Source organism: Fistularia commersonii, chromosome 3 (assembly GCF_037954325.1).
Source record: "Fistularia commersonii isolate RoL2024-O1a breed Wild chromosome 3, RoL_Fcom_v1.0, whole genome shotgun sequence".
Lineage (NCBI taxonomy): Eukaryota > Metazoa > Chordata > Actinopteri > Syngnathiformes > Fistulariidae > Fistularia > Fistularia commersonii.
In genome coordinates, this window is record NC_141286.1 from 9,982,865 (window position 1) to 10,007,041 (window position 24,177).

Genomic DNA, 24,177 nt, shown 5'->3' on the forward strand with positions numbered 1-24,177 from the left:
CTTCTCTGGGCGCACAAGCCTCATGCTGCGTTGCGGGGGTGCCTGAATACTTCCCCTTGATGACGGCTGACAGGTGATTCATGCAGGTACCTGAAGGTCAACATGCCGCTTATGAAAGAAACCGTTGGCGTCTTGACCTTTTTATCACTCCTTTAACTTTATTTGTTCACTTTTGCACTCCCTGGGGTGTTACATTCTCCTAAACATGACCTCGCACAGCAAGACAATGCAAATGGCGTTGACTCGTGCCTGCGTTCCGATTGGGTGAGGTGGTTTCAGCCCCCTGCAGACCGGCAGTGTCTTAATTTTGTTTAGTTTTAAATGGAATTAGTCAAACCCCGTGTTTGGCTAGTCCATTTCCCCAGACTGCAAAGCTGGCGGCATCATGACCGCCACGTCAGCCCGAATACACAAACGCAAAATGCAGTGTTAAACAGCTGATAGGTTACAAACCAGTCTTTTTTGCGTGCGTGCGCACACGCACACAGAGAGTGCCATCGAGGCAAACTCACAGCCGAAGCCCCTGAAGCGTTCAGAGGAGATGTCTGTTGAAGGTGCATCAGGATTTATGATGGCAGTGCATGATTCATGCCTGGCGCGGCGCAGCAGCTCTGCTGCCAGGACATAAACTAGCCACCTCATAAATTTAAGCTCCTCTGCACTGTTTGGGGGTGGGGGTTTAACCCTGTATATCACACAATTTCTGCTCAGAGGTCACGAAACAATGGCGTCCGTGCAAGGTAAATCATCTTCTCATTGAGAGACAACCTCCGCCTTCGCGTCCTGTTCCAGCAGGAAACCCAGCTGACGAAGCAAAACGTGTTAAACCACTTCACTGGGATTCAAAGGAAAGCGAAGAAAGTCATTAAGTCTAAGAGATAGGGGAGTAAAAACCCAGAAATGTGAAGTCCTAAGAGAAATCTGACTGTCACTGTGGAAAGGAAGTGAGAGCGTGTATCAGGAGGGCCTCCAAAAAAATACGAAAGGCATCACAATTCAATGCTGCTGTGTGAAATGAGTGATGATTTCTCACGGCATTAAAATCCAAACTTCCGAATTTCTCCAGCTTTTGGGTGTTTCTGAGACCTCCATGTGATTAATCCCCGAAGAAACGATCACATTTATGTGTTTTGGTTTTTCACCTGTTACCTTATGCAACGTTCACAGACGTCCTTCGACATTCATTGATCGGCCGCGACCTCTGGCGGTCGATCCGCGGACGAACACGTCTCAGGGCTTGTTTTGTACAACTAGTGGAGGGGTGGGCAGTTATTTTGACTGGCAGGACACATTTCCTCTTTAATTTTTTATGCGCGTCCCAACTAAATATCATGTAAATTGAATAAAATTAAAATTGAAATTTTCCATTATTTTGGCATTTTATTCCAACTTTAAAATCATTATCATATAACCGTACCGACATTATTTTGTATATAATCATCCATACAAAATGAAACAAAAGAAAAAAATGAGGAGTTTCTAAATTCAATATTGATTGAAACTACTTATTAAAATATTCAATTAAAATAGTTAAATAAATAAAATAAAATAAAAATAAAATGAATAGAGAAGCAAAACGGGGCCGGATGTGGCCGTAAAATGCCCAGGTCTGATCTAGTGTGACTACATACGCGCACACACATACAAACGCACAAAGGACCCACATGACACACAAACACACACACACAAAAACTTACACTCGAGCCGAAAACAAACAGTTAGTTTGAGGTGTAAAAACCATAGAAAGCACTTCCCGTTTCAGGAAGGGACGACATTGTTAGAACATACCATAGTATTCTGACAGAATATAAAGATGCGACGCGTCTCTTAATACGACTGAGACGCGAGCCATATTTCCTCTTATATTTAAAATGTGTAATGTAACATAAAAACAAAAACCCGTTTAAATCCGTCATCATCACAGACCATAACGCGTTGTTCTTTGCCGAGTCAAACGGTTAACCTACGCTGTTGCCATGGCACCGGAAAAATCGGAGTACCGCTTTAAAACGACATATCCCATAACGCACCGCGCGGGGTTCCAGCGACATCGATAAGGTGAAACGGTTGTTTGCGTCCCGCTGCCAACGGTCGGCGGGGAAAAGCGGCTTTCGCGTCGGAAATCACGGCGGGACCGTGAGTTTTTCTTAATCTCCCGGGATTACCGCTAGACTAAGGGATTAGCCCCCGTTTATCGGTGAGTTTCCGGCCATGCTGTCCTCCGTTCCCGGCAGGCTGCTCGCCCGAAGGTCGCGGAGCCTGTCGCCCTGCAGCCGCGTCCTGCAGACAGGCACCGGCGGTCAGAACGTCCGGGAAACACCGGAGAACAACCGTAACCCCATCGTTTCCACCTCCCGCGTCTCCCGCCGCGGGATTCTGACCGAGGATCCAGCCGCCGCCGCCGCCGCCGTCGCCTCCGCCGTGAACCCATCGGTGCAGTACCACCACCTCGCCCCTAGGTGGCTTTCGAGCCTTGAGAACCGCCGGAGCTCCTGGGCGGCCCTGGCCAGTAGGGGGCGCAATAACGACCTGTACTGGGAGACGTGCCGGCAAGGCGGCGGGGGCGAAGGTCGGGGAGCTGGCCGGGCGGGGGCCGCTGTCGGGGGGGCTCTGTCCGCCGCCGCTGCCGTTGCCCTTTGCCTGAAGAAGGACTCTGATAACAAAGGTATGACAGAACCGGTCCACGAATTAGGTTTCCTCATAATATGATTTGAGGTGCCTTTCATGTTGGAGAACTTTAATTTATCTCATATCTTCATACCTTCCTTACTCTTGTGTTCTCCCTTCCTGGACGACAAGGTGACGCTCTCTTGGAGGCAGCAAGGACCAATAACGTCCAGGATGTGGCCAGGTGATGACACTCACACTCACACACACACACACACACACACATATGCCTTCTCCATCCTCCGAAGACGGCAAGTTCACCTAAAACGCCTAAATTGTCTCCCAGGTGTGAATGAGAGGGTTGGACGTCTCCAAATGTGGCTCTGTGATTGACAGGTGACCCATCCAGGTTAAACTCTGCGTCCTGCCCATTGCATGCTGGGATGTGTGTGTGTGTGTGTGTGTTTGTGTGTGATATTGCCGTTGAGTTCGGCCGGAGGTGTGAGGTGTGTGGGAGGGGTTCTTGATGATGCTGCAGGGCAACAGGGTCCAAAGTGAGCAAGAAGGTGTGAAAGGTCTGCAAGGTTGCGGAGGTTGCAGGTGAGATCCTTGGACCTCCATCCAAGCTGTTAAAGATCCTGCTCCTCAGTTTTCGAGGAGCGGTTTTCAAACGAGCTTTTCATCAAACAGGGTTACACCTGTCCAGCTGCAGTTCTGACTCTCAACCAGCAGGTGGAGGAAAAGGACTTTCTATCGTGGCGCTGCCTTTTTTGGGGGGGGGGTTGAAAACCAGGGGAGATATTTGATTTGAAGGCCTTCAGCTGAGTGTTTCTTTAAATCTGGATGATCCCACTTCATCTTTTAAATTATTTAAGTGTCCCAACGTCCGCACAGGTGAGGCCCCTGGGAGCGGCCCTGCAGCCAGGTGAAGAATCCTAACCTGGACCACTCATGTTGTGTTTTACATTTTATGGCATCAGGATTTTTATTTTCATTTACTGCACATGAGTGGTGGTGCCCCCCATTTTTTCAATGTTAAAATCTCGAGGGTTGGCGACTGGTACATGTGCAGCTGGGGCCTCCCGCCGTGGAATCGGCCCCCGGCCAGAGACCCCAGTGGGGCATCGGAGGTGTAAAATGAACCCGCGGCTGGATCTGCGGCTGCTCCTGCAAACTCCCACAGGTTGCAGCTCCTTTAAATGTTTTTCCCTGTTCCAGACCGAACAAAAGCTGTGGTGTAGCAGGATACAACAGGAGGCCGCGTGTGCGTGCGTGCGTGCGTGTGTGCGTGCGCGTGTGTGCGTGCGCGTGTGTGTGTGTGTGTGTGTGTGTGTGTGTGTGTGTGTGTGGTCGTCTACCAGGCCTGAAGTCACTCTCAGCTCCATCTGTCTCTATGACAAGATAGCATTACAAAACATAAGTAAGTGCAAAAAAAGGTGCAAAGAGTCTAACGGTGCACACGTGCACACACACACACACACACACACACACGCACACACACACACGTGCGCATGGGTACACTTAAACTGCAGGCATGCCCAGAAGGTCATGAACCTGAATTGAGCTTTCAGAAACACTGTGTAATCATTAGTATAGGACTCACATTTTCAAGTACCTGCTGTGCCTTTCGTCATGCACGGCGCTCTACAGCAGCGTGCACCTCCATGTGCCGGGTGCCGTTCTGCCTCCCGCGACTGTGACAGATGGTCCAGGTGAGAGCGCGGCTTGCAAATGCATTCAAAGTGCTGGAGAGATCAGTTTCATCCGCAGCTGCGGTGACACCATTTAAGTATTCTAAAAAAATATAAAAAATTTTTTTTTTTCCTCCTGCCTCTTTCTCACGGATCATCCAGGAAATAGTGACGCGGGTAGTTATTCAAAATTAGACGCATTCACATTTCTTTTGTGTAGGGCCAAACTCGGCTGTCACGATTTGGTCAAAAGCCGCATGTTGAGCTCCAGTAAATTTAGCCGGCACGACGCGCACAAGGCTCGCCGTCAAGCTTTTTAGCTCTCTCTGCAGCAGCCAGAGATTTGAGCCAAGCGGACAGAGGCCGCTGTGTTGACTGTAAACACACACTCCGTCTGTGAGCCCGGCGCAGAAAACGACAGACGGACACACACAACCTGATGCTGCACCCTCGGGCAATGAAAACTTAACACACACCTGGCTGATACACTTAGACTGGTCTTTGGAGGTGTGTATGTGTGTGTGGTATCAGATAAAGACTGCGCCGGCTGGTTTAGTGCGAGTGTATAACCCGCCACTGACAGCCGGCCAGATGTATCGCTTGCCCCCACGTCTTTGTGTGACCCGCTGTCTTTTTAGGCCAACCGGCTCAACATCAATCCGCGCCAGCAGTGACACCTTCAAGGAAACCCGGCGTTTAGTCACGTTGTGTTTTTCTCGCCCCCCGCCAGGCTGCTCAAGGAGGGTGAGGACCCCAATCACCGCCACCGCCTGGGCTGGACGCCACTCATGGTGGCCGCCATGAACCGCCATTACAGGTGTGTGTGTCACTCCACTTGTTACAGTAGGTCTTTTTTTTTTTTTTTTTTTTTTTTTTCTTGCAGTGCAACTTTCAGGGTGACAGACGGTCTTTACAACGCCAACTCCCCCCCCCCCAACGCACACATACACCCACACACCCATTGCTCCATCCCTACAAATTAAATTAGCCTCCTGGCCCCCAGAACACACACAACACAGAAAGGGGCCGAGGTTAAGACCAGGCCAAATCCAATTTCAACAGATTTTTTTCTTCTCCCCCCTCCATCAGGACTCTGGTCACTTTTTTTTTTTTTTTGTTTAAGGTCCTCACACACACACACACACAGACACACACATGTAACGGTTCCTCCAATATTCATACATTCATCATGTTATCTCCCAGAAAAATTAAGTTTTCCAAGCCCACCATGAACGCATCTCAAATATGAAATAGAAGCCAGAGCTATACCTGCATGCTTTCAAGCTTTTCTATTGTACAAAAACATCTCATGATACTCATATGACCGTTCGCTGTGTTGATGTTTGGGCGCAATGTGTGCTGAATGACTGTCGAGGCGTGATGAGTGCGTCGTATCCCGTTCAATGACGTGACGTGTCTTTGCAAGGGCCCGGCTGCAATTTGTTTCTGTGCATGCAGCTGCTGCGCTACTGCGTGTGCGCATGTGTGTGTGTGTGTGTGTGTGTGTGTGTTATGAGTGCTATAACTCAGCGAGGGGGTGACACTCTTGTTTTTGTAATTCCATCCTCCAACCCCCCCGGGGAGCAGTCGCCGCTGCAGGGAAGACAGAACATTGGTTCACACACATCACTCATGCATCTCCATCTCTCATGAGCTCATATCCACTCGCAAAACACACACGCAAACACACATGCACGGGAGGATGCACGTGTGTGAATGCGTGCATAAACAGACACACCCTAAATCAGGGGTTTTACCTTTATTTTCCTAAATCTAACAACCCTGTTACTCAGTCATGCGCAACTTTATTTACAGTCGGTAAGTGAAAAAAACACGGGAAACATTTATCATGAAGTCTAGCCTAAGGTGCTACCGTGTGCATGCGCACACAAACACAAACACACACACACACACCCCTTTGACCTGATAATCACATGCCAACCATCATCAACAAACGGTATTTGCAACCTATGGCCGGGCGCTGTGGGGTTGGTGGTGCGGATGCTGGAGGCAGAGGGCAACAATCGGTCTTGTGTGTGTGTGTGTGTGTTTGCTTAGCTTTGATGTGGGCTCAATCGGGGAGGCGCAGGGCCCGGCCCACTGTTTGCACTCTTTAGCTCACAATGCCCATCTCCATCGCTCTCTCTCGCCCCGAGGCCCTCCCTCGCTGCATTCACGTGCACAATGAGTGCTTAGCCGAGTGTAACGCCTGTTGATCGCTCCGACCTGTCTGAGGAGCAACTGACCCCGGGCGATGGGGGCGGGTCGGAGATTGAGGAAACGTGAGGTGGTTGAGAGCGATATGGAGTGGGATTATGGGTTCGGGATTAACTGCGGGCATTAAAGAAAAGCCCCCCCCCCTCCAAATTATTCTGATTACATGCAACGCGTTCGGTGATGGCATCAATTTCAAGTCGTATTCCCTCAGAAGACCAGCCATCACAACAAAAAAACGGGCTGCTGTTGTGTTATTCCTCTCCACGGCACCGCACCACTGTGAGGGTTCTCTGTCAGCTCCGTGGTTGCCGCGGCGACGGCGCATTCCCATAACAGGAAAACACCATCAAGGCCGCCCCTCCCGTCAACCCCGGCTGCAGGTGAGGGGGGTCAAGTGAGGTCCAACGGCGGGGCCAGGTGGTCAGAGACATGGATGGTCAGCTCGTCTCAGGTGTCCATTACAGCGCTTCCTGTCCTTCCTCTAGGGCCGCTAGCCATTGCTGCCCCCGCCACCGCCTCCACCTCCATCCATTTAGCCCGGGCAAAAAAATTCAACAACCTCAGCAGCACCGTCTCATTAAGCTGCTGCCGAACTTCCCGTTCAGTTAACTTGCCCCGGAGTGAGATGCCGCCTCCCTCCAGGACCACCGAGGTCGGACCATCCTCCAAACTGCCAAGCAACTGTCTTCGTGGGCCTCACCCCATTTAAAAAAAAAAAAAAAAATTAAAATGTCTGATAAACCCAATCAACCTCTGAATGCCTTTGGTTTGGCCCCGTAAATTAGCGCCGCACTTCTCCGCCTACGCCGCCCCCAAACAAAGTTAGCCAGTTGATCGTCAGTTGATTAGTAAAACCATAAAGTGTTTTGCAAAGCTCCGGAGGTTCGGCGTCGTCCTTTCTAATCGAATCTGCCCCTTTCATCTTTTCAGCTGCACTTCCATCCACTCCTCCTCCTTCTCCACCTCCTCCTCCGCCTCTTCCCCGCAACTTTTCCAGCTCCTTTATCCCTGCGTGTTTACCTTTCTGATGCCGTTAACCCCTTCAGCACCGTTTCACACAACTTTGCCCAGTGTGTGTGTGTGTGTCCACATGTGTCTGAGGTGCAACAGCGTGTTTGTAGAAGTGCTTGCGGGGGTGAGAGGAGAGCCCTCCGCGGGTCAAGACCCCGGGTCCCAGTGATACAGTAACAAAAGACCACCAACCCACACACACACACACCCCTCGATAGGCCACCCTGGCAAGGTCAGACACAAAGATGTGATCAACCCCCCCCACCCCCCTCCACACACACATGAAAAGAAACTTGCTATCGTTTTATCCGGGCACCATACAATGCTTTTTTTTTTTTAAATCTTGAATGTGTTTTTCGCAACATCTTCTTCTCATTGTTATTATTCGCATAATTAATTTGATTCACATTTCAAAGGTAATTAAACAGGGATTCTTTGAGAATAACCGAGCTGCAGTTGCAAAAGCACACCGGTGCTCGCCATCAGCCTCCCCAGCCCCTCCAGGCCCTCCCCAGTTGGCTCGGCTAGGCCAGCGATCTTTTGTGCACACCCATATGCGTGTCCGTCTCAATGTCAAAGCCATCACCCATGTTCGAGATGGTGAGGGCAAAGAGCCCCCACATACGTGTCTGTGTGTATGTGTGTGTGGGCATGTGTGTGTGTCCCGTAGCGGGAGTGACGGTACCTGGAATGTCGGCGGGGTCACAGTGAGTGGTGTTGCCGAGGTATTCGGGTGTTTGCCGTACGCTCCAATGAAGGACTACACACACACATGCACACACACCCGCCTTGCTTAGCCGGAAACTGGCCTGACCCTTGACCCCGACATTGTAAACACATGTACGATACAAGGCGGGGGGGCGGCAGTCTGAAAACGCGTGACCAGCGGTTATATAACAGAACAAGGTTAAGAGTAGCGTGAGCGCTAACGCCCTGTGTCTCCGCAGCGTGGTGAAGGTGCTCCTGGAGGCCGGCGCTGACCCGAACGCCGGCGACAACTTCAATAACGTATATGACACGTCACGGGAGAAGGGGATCCACTCACTGGAAGGTGACGATAACAATAACAGCCGTCCGCGGCCAGCGGCGTTTATATCACACATATGAATCCTATGTAAACACACATCATGAGGTTTTACAATTTGCATAAGGATTAACATGAATGCACACATTTCACGTGTATTATTCATTTTCTTGATTTGTTTTTGTTTGGAGCCTATGAACAGAGCAAACACTCAAAGCAAGCACAGACACACACACGTAAGTGTGTGCACCCCCCCGCCCCCCACCTCCACTGCCCGGGTTGGGTTTCTGCAGACATATTTATATGGGATATGTATATTGCAGACATTTATATGGCTGTCAGGTTTGGGTCCACGTGGGGCCGCACAGCGTGGGGAAGCGTTTCCCAGACGCACGCTGATGGATGGGCTAGGGGGGTCTGTGTGACGCTTTATTGGGTTAGCTATGATTATCCCGCCCTCTCTCTCTCTCTCTCTCTCTCTCACACACACACACACATACACACACACACACAAAGACAAAGCAGAGAGAAACTGTTGTTAAAATAGAGAAAAAGGGTGGTGCGCATGGAGGAAGACTGATGAAGGACAGGAGAAGGTGGGGGGATGAGGATGAGAGAGGGGAGAGGACCAGGAGTGGAGGATGAAGTGAGCGGGTGGATGGAGGAGAAGGAAGGAGATGGCATGCGGGGGAGGGAGGGGGAGATTGATGAAAATGGCGCGGGATGATGAGAGAGAGGAGGCCGGGAAATGAACGAGAGAGGAAGTTGGCACAAGCGATGAGAGGAGCTGATGGATAACAAAGAGCCCAGGAAGGAGGTGGGGAAATAAAAAAATAAATAAGAGAGGATGACGGAAGGGCGGAAAGGAGAACGATCGGCAGCATCATGAGCGGGGAAGGAGAACCTGTGTTTGGAGTTCAGACATGTGATACTAAACAGGAGGCGGCGCTGCAGCATCCCCCACCACCTTCACACACACACACACACACACACGCTCCACCGGGCGGGTTAGCTGCTCCGAAACCACGGAAACCATTCACCTGTATGTGTGTGTGTGTGTGTGCAGTCATCATCATCTGACACTCACACGCACACACATTGAGTAGATCATGTATTGACGACATGCATGGATCGTGCAGAAACCACATCGGCTTGAGGTGCCATAACATGTTCAAGCCGTGTGGTCACCTCAGACACGTCAAGAAGATCTTCTCAGAGAAGTTGAGATGTTATCTTTCTCTTCCCCCCTGCAGTCCTGGTGTCCAGGGAGGATGAATTCAGCAGCAGGCTCAGCAGCAGGGCTGGCTTTCGTGGCTGCACGCCACTTCACTACGCCACGCTGGCCGATGACCCACACACTGTCCGTGTGCTGCTAGAGGCTGGTAGAGCATCCCCTTTTCACACACACACACACACACACACACACACACAATTTTTTTCTTCCAATGTAGCATTAGCACTCACGTGTTCAATATTGGCTGACATACAGCAATTCCAAAGTGTCAATTTAAAGAGTCCATTGGCAGGACAGGTTGCCATGGTGATGACTTAGCCACACCCTTTCCTGCCTCGATGCTCAGGTGGGAGGGTGGAAGTCGCAAAGCAAAGAAAGGAATCATTTGATTCTCTGATAGAACAAGTTGGCTATTATACCCCCCCAGAGGTGTTGCCCCCTGTTGGACGCGGGGGCTCTGGCCAAACAGTTGGAGCCGAACCATAATGTCTTTTCCTATTTATTGCATAATATTTAACTGATATTTTTGTTGCGGATCCAAACTGATTTGCTTAGATCACATCTTATCTGGAGGTACAGAGAAAAAAAACAGCCGCCTGCATCCCCTCATGCACTGCACATTTGAAATTGATCACTTGTTCATATCCTGTAGCCATCGAACATCAGGCTCTGGCACCTGTCTTTGACACAGCCACCAGCAATTGCACACACACACACACACACTCTCAAAGACCCCGAGGGCAGAATTTCCCCTCAGTTTCCAGGCGAGCAGCTCTTAAACAAGCCAGGCCTCGTTGAACTGTGACCTCCAAGCAGAACATGCCCTTGGGGTAACGCCACAGGAAGTGTGTGTGCATGCATGCATGCATGTTTGTGTGTGTGTGTGTTTGTGCACCCACCTGTCCTCTATTATAATGATAAAATAATTCATACGTTCATGAACAGTTAGTGTCCCTTTGACAAAGACGAGTTTCTGGGCGATGCTTCATGGCAGGGCTTCAGTAATAGTTTTTCTTTCCCTGCGGCTTTTTTTTCAAGATACTTTAAATAACCCACCATTACACACACACACACACACATACACACGCATAAAACACTAGCTAATATCAAGGCCTTGTTTATGTTTATGATGGATGGTGCATCCAAGGCCCCGTCTGGCGGCCGGCGGTGTGGCCCCCCGTCCTCCCAGAGCACACTTAAACAAATCACCCCGTCTTTGTCCCCCCCCCGACCCCTTTTTCTTTTTTTTTTCCCTCTGCCCGGGCATCTTTTGGAATTAAAAAGGCAAGAAAATTCACGAAGCAGAGACATTTGTTTCGAGGCAATCAGATTAAGGAGCGGGCTTCACCCTCGCTTGTCCGGCCGGGCCGCCGTGTTCGGCGCCGCCATCCAGGCCAATATAAATCATGACATCATACTTTTGACAGACTCCGCCTTGGCCTCTGCGAAAGGACGTGCCTTTTTTTGGGGGTGAAACATCTGGGTTCTTAATCACGGCTTCACTATTCTTGATAAAGCGACGTCCCCACCCCCACATCAAGGAAATCTTATAAGCCGCTACAGCTTCAGGACATCCGTGTATCCAGTGTGTGTGTGTGAGCTGTCCTTATACCACCTAGTTATTTCCCCTGTGCTTGTTTACGTCCGTGTTGCCCCCCTGGTCGCCGTGGGTTTTGCTCTTTTGGCCTCAGCCAGCCTCCGGACTCACATCTCCATCCATCACCGTCTCCGGGCGCAGCCTCGGGCCCCCTCCCCCCCGCCCGGCCCCTACCTGGAGAGGCCTCTCTCTGTCCTTTTTCCCCCGGGCTGGGCATCAGACCCCTGTGGCCCTCGGTAATGGACTACTCCGTAGGTGGTAGGTGGCCAGAAGAGACACACACGCTCAGAGGTACACACAATACAGATACAAGAATACACACACACACACACACACACACACACACGCACGCAAGCATGCACACGCACAAAGACCAGCAGGGGCCCTCTCCCACCAGCTGCTTTGAAAGAGAGGGAGGAGGAAATAGGAAAGGGGAGGATACCCTAATAGGCATAACTAAAGCACTCCTAATGAAGGAACCCTGTGTGAGTGCATGTGTATGTGTGTGAGTGAGTGCATGTGTGTGTCATTAGTGTTGATCCTGTTATAAAGTGCCATGGCCCAGAGGGTTGGCCTGATATTAAAGCCCTAAATGACACTATTTATTATGTCCAGGGCGCGCGGGCGTGCGCGTGTCTGTGTGTGTGTGTGTCTGTATGTGTGTGTGTGTGGCTGCTTTATTGCTCTCCCACCTCGTGTTTTTCGGAGGGCGGCGGGGCATGCCGCCGTATTGTAGCCGGGGATCAATATCCCCGTGAGCGGGTCGCAAAATTTAGGGGTTTATCGATAATTGCCGCAGTGATTATGAGTCTCTGCGGTCGCAGGAGCAGATCCGTATCTGTATTGACTGAAAACACACCGTCACGGGGAGGGGAAGGGGGGGGTTAGCGATTGAGAGGTCGGTCCTTGGCGGGTGTGCGTCGGGCACCAGGGTTGTGGTGGTGGGGTAATCTGAAAGTAAAAGGACCTTCAGATACCGTCACACTTTCACGCTTTCAGCTTCTCTTCCTCGAGCCCAGGCGAGTTGACTCAGTCTTATCTTCTCCACTACACACATTCACACACACACACACACCTGTGGTGACAGGCATCAGGGGCATCAGAGTGGAGAGCCAGGTGCGAAACCTCTCAACGGCTCTTCAGGAAAACTCTTCCAGAGATGCTCCTCACTTTTTGATGCCCAAAATCGCCCAATCTGACAGCATCATAGCGCTAGGCTAAAATCCAAGCTAGCTTAATTCAACAAAACAACACAGACGTTCAGGTTTGCAACTTCTCTAAGCTCTTGGATGTGTTTAGCCGATGGATGCACGCGCAACATGCACGCTGGATCAGGGCAGTCGCCCTGAGTCAGGGCCCTTGACACCCAGCCTCGGCAGTCCAGCGCTAGCAGACTCCAAACACACACACACACACACAAACATCCATGCTGCAACAACCTGCAGTGTGTATGGATTTTATGGGGGTCCTGGGGGGCTGCTGTGTGGATTTTGGTGTTATTGGCACGTGTTGCAGATATGAAACCCCCTGCCGGTTCATTGCTTGGCCCGCCTCCCTCACAGCAGTCAGCCGCCGTGACCCCTGAACTCATGTGACCTCTCACCCCCACCCCCCTTTTATTACAAAATAATAATTGCCATTTGGATCCTGCATCCGAGGGGGGGGGGGGGGGGGGGGCTAATGCATTTCCTGAATCTTAACATTAAAAAATGTACAACTTTTTTTCTTTTGTGTGATAATGTAGCACTTACATTTAATAAATATCTATTCTTTTAGCTATTTCTTGTTTTTTTTCTGATTTTATTGATTTTAAAGTCCCTAAAGGATGTGTCTGTGCGTGCACGCTTGCATACAGGTGCCAACCCCCTGCAAACCAACGGCTTGGGACACACAGCACGGGCGTACGCCAAAGAGGGAGAGGTGTCCTCAGTGCTGCAAGAGTGGGAGGGCAAGGTACGACACAAACACACACACACACACACACACACACCCATACACATGGTGGCAGCCGGAGCCAAAACAATTAAACCACCATTATTTTCCAGACAAACAAGCGATTGGATTTCCGGCCGGTGTGACCCGCCACATACATCTGTGTCATTGACTCGCCATCACGCTCACACACACATGCACACACATACCCCCTCTCTCTCTCCAGGAGGTTTGTGTCACGCCGGCAAGTGAGTGACAGGTGCTATTGAGCGGTCGGAGACGTGAAAGCCGACGGAGGTTAAACGGGGTTAAGAGGAGGAAAGGAACTCTATCGACACACCGACACCAACGTATTGCAGCTTGACTCAAATTTAATCCCATATTCAGGTTAATGTTCGCTCATACCAGCGTTATTACAGAGTGATAAACATTTCAGATGCGAGGCGAAGAGTGCAGGAAGCAGCTGAGGGCTGATGTCTGTCGAGTGACCGATAAAGCAAACCAGGGGCCGAGACCGATGGTCATCTCAAACCAGCAATTAGCCTGTCGACCGTTTCCTCCATAGATTTATGAGCTGCTCGTCGCAGGAAGCGAAAACCTTTTCCCGCCGCCGCTTCCCCGCCATCACAGACGGGAGGTGAAGAAAAACACACAAAGTAATCGATTGATTATTGTTCCATGGTGATCGGGTGATCAGCCGAATTCTCACCACTCCGGCATGGAGGGAGCTATTATAAACAACGCCTATGTCAGACACAGCTTTAAATATTAGCCACCAAGTGTTCACTTCCTCCCTTTCAAAATAAAAGCATCCGGTTGCTTCAATTGGGGGTCTTTGCTGATGTCGCATTTTGAAATAAAACTCCCGGGGGCTGCAAGGAGAACTTTGGTGGTGATGTACCTCCACCAAGGCTTTAAATTCATTTAAATTTTTTTTTTTTTTTCTTTTTTCCACCTGTGCAGTTCCAGGAGGCGCAGGCTCGGCGAGAGGCAGAGCAGAGGAGGAGGTTCCCCCTGGAGAGGAGGCTGAAGGAGCACATCATTGGACAGGAAGGGGCCATAAATACCGTGGCTTCAGGTACGATGCCTCCCGGCCGACGGGCAGACACCTGCTGAGAAACATCGCTGTGTACTTTCAAGAAACCAAGACTCCTCTTTCTCGTTTCACTCCCCCCTCTATTACACCCTCCTCCTCTCCCTCCATCCCTGGCTCTCCTCGAGCAGGAGGCGGACTCAGACAGACCGGCGGAGGCTGTAATTGGTTAATTGTGATGAATGAGCTGTCTGTCAGATGTACACAGGTGCTGTGTGTGCGCGTGTGTGTGTGTGTGTGTGTGTGTGTGAGAGAGAGAGAGAGACAGCTGAAGAGGCCAGGCTCGGAGCCGCCAGTTAACACGATTACAGAGAGAGGAGACATAGTACAGATTCCCTCCCTCCCTCCCTCTTTTCTCCCCCTCTTCCCTTTTGGCTTTCTCTCCTCCATCTCCATCTCTTTAAACACTCCCATCTCCACCCGCGTGCACTCTTTTCTCCTTCACCCCCCTCCCCGACTCTCACTACTTTTGAGTTTATGGCCTCCATGCACCTTCTGCATCTCCGCTCCGCCCAAGCTGCGCCGCTGATCTACTTACCAAAGAGGGTTTTGGAATGGATGGGAATCAAGGAGAGTGATGAAGGGAGGGAGGGAGGGAGAGATGGGGTTGCAGATGAGACACGGAGAGGTGCAAAAGTAAGGGAGAGGGGCAAGTCTAATGCAAAGAGGAGGGGAGGATGAGTTAGAGCACAATAACACAGCAGACAGTAAAGAGCTGATATTACACCGGGCATCCATGGAGGCCATGTATTGATCTGTGTTCGTGTGTGTGTCATTGTTCGTTTGTTCGTTCTGGGAGAGATACCATGTGCCGTCACAAGAACAGTTCCCGCCTAGATTTGTGAAAACAATCCAAAGGCGATGGGTGTCATGTGGAACTGATGCTAGCTTGTGCGGAAATGACCCCTGCTGCAGAGACAGTCGGCGGTGGGGGCGGGGTCTTTGGCGAGGTGATAGATGGTCGTTGTTGTCGTGGCAAATTGTCCTTGAAGCCCTGGAAAAACGGCGCCGCATTGATGACGGACGGGTTTATTGATCCCAGAGAAATATTAGAGCGAATATATCAACGGGGAGCGGCGTGCAGAGGGAAGTGATAAACCTCAATCCACACATTATCCGCCGCGCTCGCGTCTCTGCGGTTTTATTTATCTATTTGTTAGGCCGAAACAAGTGGACGCTGTCCAAACCCGGCATCCTGTCACAGGGAGGAAGCGGGGCTGGAGCTGTGCTGGGGGGGGGGTTGCGGTGCACTCCACGTTATCTGCAGATAATCGCTTCCTTCTCTTGGGAGGAGCGTGGGCAGAGGATGCCTGCTACCCGGGCGGATGTTACGTAAGTCCATCAGCTGCACACTGAAAGTACAACAGTTTCGTATACACACACACACACACACAATGCACACCACACCCACTTCCCCGGACTAGCCCCTCCCACAATCGAGTGAAATCGTTTCTAATGACTGCAAGGCCAGAATATCCTTCACATATCACCCTAATATTTTGCCTAAATAAAAATTAACCGTTTGGCAGCGAAAATGAGTTTCGTCAATCAACTCGTTCATTTGTCTAATCAAGATTCAGGGAAAACAACTGTTTCTGTTCTGCAAGTTTTACAGGTTGCAGATGTTCTGCTCTCAGACGCCCTCGGGCTCAATTTCCAGCAATGTACTGCCCGCTGTGAGCGAAACACACAAACACACACTCACACACACACACACACACAAACAGGAAGAAGGTTAGATTGATCCTGGTTTAGCTCTCAGGGCTAAGAGTTATTGAAGAGAATCATCCCACTGTAATCGTGTTAGAGCCAACCAGACCTGTGCGATACACACCGCTGAGTGAGTGTGTGCTTGTGTGTGTCCGCGTGCGCATGTGCGTGTGTGAGAGAGAGTGTTCATTTGTTTTGCGTCTTCTCCCTCTCCTTGTTCTTGTCAGACTCCTCTGAGAAATGTCACCGTGCCCTTCTGCCAAAGTCGTTCTCCGTCAGCCGGAGTTCAGGCCCGGCGAAGGTTACGCTGTCATCCGCGCGACTGTTGATAACACACACACACACACACACACACCGCTTCCGAGGCCCTCTTGTCACTTCTCATCCCGGCGGCCATTGTTGACACACTCGTTTGTCCCCCCCCCCTTATTCCCTATCTCCTCATCTCCATCGCTCCTCCATCCTTCCCCTCTTTATCTCCCCTCGTCCTCCGATTATCCGCGCTCCTCCCTCCGCTCCCCACCCCCGACCTCCTCCTTCCTCCTACCGCTGCCTTTCTTCTCCGGCCGAGTTACTGTCAGCTTATCGCCGCCGCCTCGCCGAATCCGCGGCGGAAAGAGAGCCCCCGGGCGGCAGCCTCCCCCTATCACGGCTCGGTTCGGTTGCAACCATGGAAACCATGTGACGCCCGCCGGTCATCTGTGTGTTACAGACTGAAGACTGAATTGACCGTAGGTGTGAACAAGAGTGAGTGGTTGGACAGCGCTATACGCATCCCTGTGATTGACAGGTCACCCGTCCAGGTTAAGCCCCGCCTCTTGGTTAATCCCAGCTGTGATTGGCCACCCTGTGAGCAGGTTAAACCGGTGAATGGATGAATGAATCGTCTTCCATCACGGACCCATCTGATTGGCCGTCCAGGGAACCTTTCGGGCCCAGATTAAATCATACCTTCACTCTAATCCCAAATATCATGTTTTTCCAAATCTTTGATTTTGTTTTTTATTTATATCAAATACCTGGTGTTGCTAGTTCAGCCACACAACCCCCCCCCTACACACACACACACACTTTCATACACTGGCGTGATTGCTGTTGATAAAGTGTGTGTATGACGCTAATGACCGCGGATGTTTGTGACGCTGATAACTGCAAGGTAAATAGGTAACCATGAACAGTAAAGATGTGCATTACAACCTGCCCTCATCTGACACACACACACACACACACAAACACACACTGAATTTCAGACATCAGGCCTCTTTGCAGCGCCGAAAACAGCAGTAGCAGCCTCCTGCTAACTAGCTCTTGTGCTAACAGCGTGTCCCTGCTCATCTACTGCCCCAACTCCAACTTCTCAACAGGTTGGGGGTTCAGATGGACCCCCCACCTCATCCCCCCCCCGTGTCTGCTCCTGCATTTTAGCGTCCCAAACCGCCGCCAAACACACTCTCCCCGCTCCCCTCCGATCCATCTCATCATCTCGTCTTTGTGCGTGTGTGTGTGCGTGCGGTTGGTTGCTGGGGTGATGGCAGGGTTGGGTAGGCACTCCTCTTTAAGCAAACGTGTGTGTTTCAGTGTGTGTGTGTGTGAGGCTGCGATCCATGCTAAACTGATTTCGCCCTGGCCGCGCCAGCGAGGCTAACACAATTACGGCAGGCTAATGGCCCCACTGACTGTGGGGGGAGGAGAGGTACGAGGGTGGCGTTCTGGAGGTCTCTCATCTGGCTCTCCTGCTCTGCTTCCTATCTCCTCGCTCCCTTGTTCCCTCCACCCGGCGTGTCTGACCCTTTTCCCATCTCCGCCGCCCGCTCCTCTTTTCTCGGCCGCCCCTCGGGTCAACGCCCCCCCCCCCCCCCCCCCCCCCGAAACTCGGACCAGTGCGAAAGCAGAGTCAACAAATGCAAATTGGCTAACGGATTGTCTATCTCCTCTCCCCCTCAGCCATCAGACGGAAGGAGAACGGCTGGTACGACGAAGAGCACCCCTTGGTTTTCCTCTTCCTCGGCTCGTCGGGGATCGGTAAATCACCCATCTCCCCCCTCCACCCGGGCGCCGTTGCCAAAACTCTCCCAGGGTCTTTTAATGCGGCTGCCAAGACAAACACTTTATGAAGTCTGGCGTTTTTTGTGTTTTTTTCATGCTGCCGCTTAAAAAAAGAGAGGAAGAAGAAGAAATCAGTAGACAAAGGCGTGGAGGACAAAGGTCCCGAGATGCACCCGAATCTCTAAGAAGGCGGGGTCGCAATTGAGTCACCTTGACTTGAAATAAGAGGAGTTTTACATTCAACTCGACGCAGGTCGATGTCGGCGGCACACAAGTCCAACGGCTCCATGTTCAGCCCAGTGTGATTATGATGTGAATGTAAGAAAGAAAGCGAGAGTGCTGAGGGAGGCCAGAGAGGAAAACGGTAAAAACTTAACAATAGGAGGAAAAAGAAAAAGACATAAAGATCGGGAGATGGAGGTTGATGGGGGTTGATCCAATTTAAGGGGTTTCAGGCCTGACGTCCACCCAAATGAAGACTTTTATGTGAATAAGCGCATGTGCGTGCGCACGCACCCACACACACACACACACAGAATCTCTTTCTTTTGGACTTTTTACACTAACTCGCGTTCTCTCTCTGCTTCACACACACCTTCATGCATACACAAAAAACACATACACCCCCATTCCCTCTCTCACTCTTTCTGTCACACACACACTCACTCTCTCTCCGTCTCACAAACACACACACACTCCCTCTCTCTGAAAATCTATTTTTCTTTGGTTCAACTCTCACTCCTGTCTCTCTCTCTCTCACACACACACAACCTCTTTTCCTTCCCACACACATACACACACTTTGTCTCTCTCAAATGCACAAGCCCCCCCCACACACACACACAGATAGACACACACTCATATACAGATACACTTAATAATAATAATGATAATTTATACACACACTTAAACACTGTCTCAAACACACAACTTCTTTCCCTCTCTCTCTCTTTCTCTCTCTCACAGACACACACACACAAATCTGTTTTCTCCTCATTTAGCTGCCTCAGGTCAGAATCAAAAGTGATGCCATACATTTTAAAACAGTTTAATAAACATATCAGCAGTCCCCCCCCCCCCCAAAAATACAAAAATTTGACTTGTTGGACTAATTTTAAACTAAATAACACTCCAGGATATTAAGTGGAGTCCCCCACCCCCCACCCCATCATATTTATTCACTTAAAGGTCCCTTTAAAACTCTGGTATAAAAAAGAAAAGAAAAAAAAAAAATCCATGTGTGTGTTCTAGCGTGTGTGAGTGAACGGCAGGGAAACTGAAAGAGATGGAGATGAAGGAGGAAGAAAGACAGACAGAGGGGGGCGGGAGGGGGGAGATTGCAAAATGACAGGTCGGAGAGATAGATGAAGGAGGCGCCGCGTTCATATTCTCTGTTGCCTTCAGCAACAAACAGTGGCCAGGAGACATCAATATTAAACACGGCAACAAGGCGCACACAATCGCACACAATCATTACACCCATATGCATACCAAACAACAGACATCAATATCAGATATGAGTATTTGCACGCCAAATAGTTTCCAGATAATCATAAAATGAGATGACAGAAGGCGGAAGGAGGATGGCGTTGGGGGGGAGAAAGGGGGGGGGGGGGGGGAGACAGAGAGAAAAAGAGTGTAACGAGCGAAATAATTGTCCCAGAGGACCCCAAACTGTAGTTTGAGCGCTGGTTGCAATGGAGTGACGTCTCCATGTCGTCTGATTGGCTGTCACAGGGAAGACGGAGCTGGCCAAGCAGGTGGCCCGGTACATGCACAAGGACATCAAAAAGGTACGTGCGCTGGGTCACGCACGCACACGCACACCAAAGAATCTTAATTCTTGTTTTTCACTTGCAATGACAAGTAACACACACACACACACACACGCCCTAACAGTCATGTGATTCCAGGGTTTCATCCGGATGGATATGTCTGAGTTCCAGGAAAAGCACGAGGTAAGATGCGCGCACACACACACACACGCACACGCACACACACCCTTCATCCCTCACCTGCTCTGTCAACGTGCCCAGGAAGTGAATGCGCCTTGAAAACATAGCAGGTAACTTTTACTAATTAAATAGAATATTTTACCCGCAGCGTCTTGTCTCGGCGGTGATAGATTGGATTAATTTTCATTCGGAGGCATAAAACTGAAATCATTTTGTTTTCCCCCCATATTTTGCCCCGTCTTATTACGGCCACGATGATAAACACTTCGAATTCCCGGCTCAGGCTGCTGCTGCTGTCTGGAGCCGCGTCTCGCCCGGTTTTATTCATTTCCGCCGGTTCTTAATGTTGCGTACCCGTTAAACGCCCCCCCACCCGACAGGTTGCAAAGTTCATCGGCTCGCCACCGGGCTACGTGGGGCACGAGGAAGGGGGTCAGCTGACCAAGCTGCTCAGGGCGTGTCCCAACGCCGTGGTCCTTTTCGACGAGGTGGACAAGGCCCACCCGGACGTCCTCACCATCATGCTTCAGCTCTTCGACGAGGTGTGTGTGTGTGTGTGTTAATAGCGCAGAAATGTTAGCAGATGTTAGCGCCCTATCTGACCCGCTCACTGTTCTCCCGCTCAGGGCCGCCTCACGGACGGCAAAGGGAAGACCATCGAATGCAAGGACGCCATCTTCATCATGACGTCCAACGTGGCCAGCGAGGAGATCGCCCAGCACGGCCTGCAGCTGCGCCAGGAGGCCGAGGAGGTCAGCCGCAGGAAGCTGGCGGACAACCTCGGTGAGAGGGAAACGCGAGGCCCATCGCAAACTCCGTCAAATCCCAACAACTCAACGGTCTCTCCTTTTTCCTCCAGAGGATGTGCAGAAAGGTGACGACATAAAGATCTCCAGGCAGTTCAAAGACGCTGTGATCCAGCCGATCCTCAAGGTAATACATGTGCACGTGCATGTGTACGACCGGCCCCTGCCAGGCTCCAGCTGTCGTCAATCCCTTTCGGTTTCTGTGCAGGCACATTTCCGGAGGGATGAGTTCCTGGGCCGGATCAATGAAATCGTTTACTTCCTGCCGTTTTGCCATTCGGAGCTGCTGCAGCTGGTCAGCAAGGAGCTCAACTTCTGGGCAAAGAAGGTTGGTGTGTGCATATGTCCGTGCGTGTGTGTGTTTTTGCTCTCAATCCAGCAGATGACCGGGTTCTCCCCATGTTATCCTGTCTGGATTATCTCCAAGTTTTCCGTCTTCTTACTTCAATCCAAAAACAGTCAGCAGGTTCTCGAACGTCTCTGAATTGTCTGCAGGTGTGAATAGTGGGATGTCAAGATGTTGTCCTGTGATCGAAAGCCAGACGGTGCACGCTAAGCCCCGCCTCTTGCCTAATGTCACCATCCCCCCCTTAACCCTCAAGTTGCATAGACAATGAATGAATATCCATAATGATGCATTCAATGTCATTTCAAAACGTGGGACAAATCCTCCAACTAGCAATAACGAGATTTACAGGAAGTGCACGTTTGATAAAGCGAGGAGTTGGGGACACCCGCCGCGTGCAGGCGAGGGGGGGAGAGGAAGCATCCGCGACCCGGCACATTTTAGAAAAAAATAAAAACTTTGCCGTCCTCCAGGGAGAGCGCAAGGCCTCGCCCTGCAGCCGCTGAGCTTTGCAGGAACACGTGCGGATCAATATGTGCCACCGCTCCTCGCGGTAATCCGATTACAGTGTTTAACATGTGGACTCTTCATCAATATTTAATTATTAATATTACAGCCGGCGTCCTGACAGGCGGCGCAGGGCCCCTGCAGGCAGCTGACAGCAGCCTGACTCATGACTCCATTTGTCTGCCCCTTTTTAAATCCTCCTGCATCCGCCGCGTCTCGAGGATGTGCTCCGGCCGAGGTTGTGATGATTTTTGTTTTTAATGTTTTCAGCGCGCTCCCGTCCGGTGGCGACATCGGTTAACGGTTGGCCGCTGGCGACGAACCGGGCTGGCGGTGCTACCCGAGGAGCCCTCGTGTTCGTAGAGACACCCGGCACCGTGTTTGCGGAGCGTTAACATCTTTAGCTAAACGAGCGGCGGCGATCATTATTATTGACTGCTGTTTGATTAAAACGCATTAAGGGGCCTGTTGATTAGAGCCTGCAGACACGCAGCGGATCTTTGTCCTTCACGTTGCCCCGCTGCGCCACTCCTCTTCCTCCTCCTGATTTTTGATTTCTCTACATTATTCCCCACCTTTTCCCGTTCAGCCCACCCAGCTAACTCCTCCTGTCTTCTCCCTCCACCCACATCTCCAGGCTAAGCAACGCCATGACATCACTCTTCAGTGGGAACGCCCCGTCCTGGATCTGCTGGCGGGCGGCTACAACATGCATTACGGAGCGCGCTCCATCAAGCACGAGGTGAGCGTGGCGCTGTTATCGCACTGTGGTTAAATGTTCAGTCGTTGGTTCTTGTAAGGACGGATCACCTGGTCCTGCAGGTGGAGCGGCGGGTGGTGAACCAGCTTGCTGCGGCGTACGAGCAGGAGCTGCTGCCCAAAGGCTGCACCCTGCGCCTGTCCGTCCACTCCGAGGGCAAGGAGGTGCCCAACGCGCCCAGCCTGCGCCTGGAGGTGGTCGGGGAGGGCAGCTCGTCCAGGATGCTGGACATCCGCCCGCCGCTCAGCCCCGAACACTGAGGCGCCAGGAACTTTACTCCCCCATCATCATCATCATCATCATCATCATCATCGTACACTATCAAGAGGATGGGCCGCCAATAGCACATCTCACTAAATAAAATACCTCTGACAAATGCACTGTGTCCGTGCACACTCCAAACTCACATGCAGTAACCGTGACGCCCGAGACGTGCACGTAGCTGCATTTCCATATCACCAGCTGCGTGTCGCTACATGCAGCGTCACACGGTCCAAGATAGCTCTTAGGATTTTGTAGTGTCCGACGTGGGTTTATTTAGTTATTTAATAGTGAATGTACAGCAATAAGCGAGAGAGAGACAAAACATATTTATGAAAGATTCTATTTATGCAGAGAGAGACTGTGTGTGTGTGTTCAGCGGAGACAGATGACAGCAAATCAAATGACACAAATGTGAATCAAAAGTGAATTAATTCAAAGATAACATAAGTTTGGATTGCAGAGAGGCATGTGTGACTGGCCAAAGATTTGTGTGTGTGTGTGTGTGTGTGTGTGTGTGTGTGTGTGTGTGATCACCTCCATGCTGCACACCCCCACCATCACCAACATGTGTAACCCCGCTTGGTGTGTTTGTGGCAAATTCTCATGTAAAAATAATAGATAAAAAGCCTGTGTGAATGATGGGTAATATAACTGCCTTGTGAATTGTTTCTGGTGATGCACGTTAATGGGGCAGCGTTTGTCACCCTGCCACCGCCGAGCGGGGTGAAGGCGAAAAAGAATTAATGCGCAGCCTTTTTGTGTCATAAATGTTTGAGCAGCTTGTTGACAGCAAAGCAGATGTGACGCCAGCTTCTTTGTGGCGTCCTGACCGCCGTCGCGTAAATAAAGCTGCTACTACAACAGAAAAAGGCAAATTCCTCTCGTTTTCCTTTTTTTTTGTCCTGTTTGTGTTACACTGACATGCCTGATTGATGTGTGTGTCTCCAGTCAGCGCCTGGGTGGGAAATGGTACCACAATAACGCTTGTCCACCTTGTGATACGACATGACAGGGGAATTTCCTTGGAATTCTCGTACTCGCGCGTGTGTGTGTGGTTGTGTGCGTGCGTGCATGTCGAATGTCGGGAGGGGAGGAAAGTGGAGGGGACGAATTCACACACACACTGCAGGAATGTCTTCCCTATGGGGAGGAATTAGCATGCAGGGAAAAGGCATTCACTTTCTCCTGAGCACCGCCTGGACCCCCCAACAACACAGCAGCTTTACTCCTTCACAAAGTCCCAGCTGTGTGTGTGTGTGTGTGTGTGTGTGTGTGCACGCAATAACTCCTTCATCACACTACTTTCCCATTCTGACCTCCCTTCAAATCAAATAAAACTGAGGTGAAAAGTTTTCCAAAAACCTGCAACTTCCCAAA

The 24,177-nt window shown here is 50.8% G+C and overlaps 1 protein-coding gene across 2 annotated transcripts; it reads left to right on the plus strand.

Moving 5' to 3' along the window:
- The first annotated feature begins 2,031 nt into the window (after window positions 1-2,031).
- On the plus strand, window positions 2,032-22,912 carry clpb (ClpB family mitochondrial disaggregase). Of its 2 annotated transcripts, XM_086143590.1 has the most exons (16): window positions 2,032-2,665; window positions 2,800-2,851; window positions 5,029-5,115; window positions 8,474-8,577; window positions 9,804-9,932; window positions 13,237-13,334; window positions 14,277-14,391; window positions 18,061-18,138; window positions 19,900-19,955; window positions 20,076-20,120; window positions 20,498-20,659; window positions 20,744-20,900; window positions 20,977-21,050; window positions 21,132-21,251; window positions 22,414-22,518; window positions 22,599-22,912. In XM_086143590.1, exons 1-16 carry the CDS (start codon window positions 2,212-2,214, stop codon window positions 22,794-22,796), a joined length of 2,034 nt encoding a protein of 677 aa, XP_085999716.1. In that variant the 5' UTR covers window positions 2,032-2,211; the 3' UTR covers window positions 22,797-22,912. The 2 variants fall into 2 exon arrangements, with proteins under 2 accessions (XP_085999716.1, XP_085999717.1); XM_086143591.1 differs by lacking the exon at window positions 9,804-9,932 and having other exon boundaries at window positions 2,034-2,665.
- Window positions 22,913-24,177: the final 1,265 nt, after the last annotated feature.

Excerpts from the sequence above, each read along its gene's own strand:
- clpb (XM_086143590.1), top strand. The coding sequence starts at position 2,212 with ATGCTGTCCTCCGTTCCCGGCAGGCTGCTCGCCCGAAGGTCGCGGAGC. Across the intron at positions 2,852-5,028 it reads AACGTCCAGGATGTGGCCAG|GCTGCTCAAGGAGGGTGAGG; the intron begins GTGATGACACTC and ends GCCCCCCGCCAG. Across the intron at positions 5,116-8,473 it reads GCCATGAACCGCCATTACAG|CGTGGTGAAGGTGCTCCTGG; the intron begins GTGTGTGTGTCA and ends GTGTCTCCGCAG.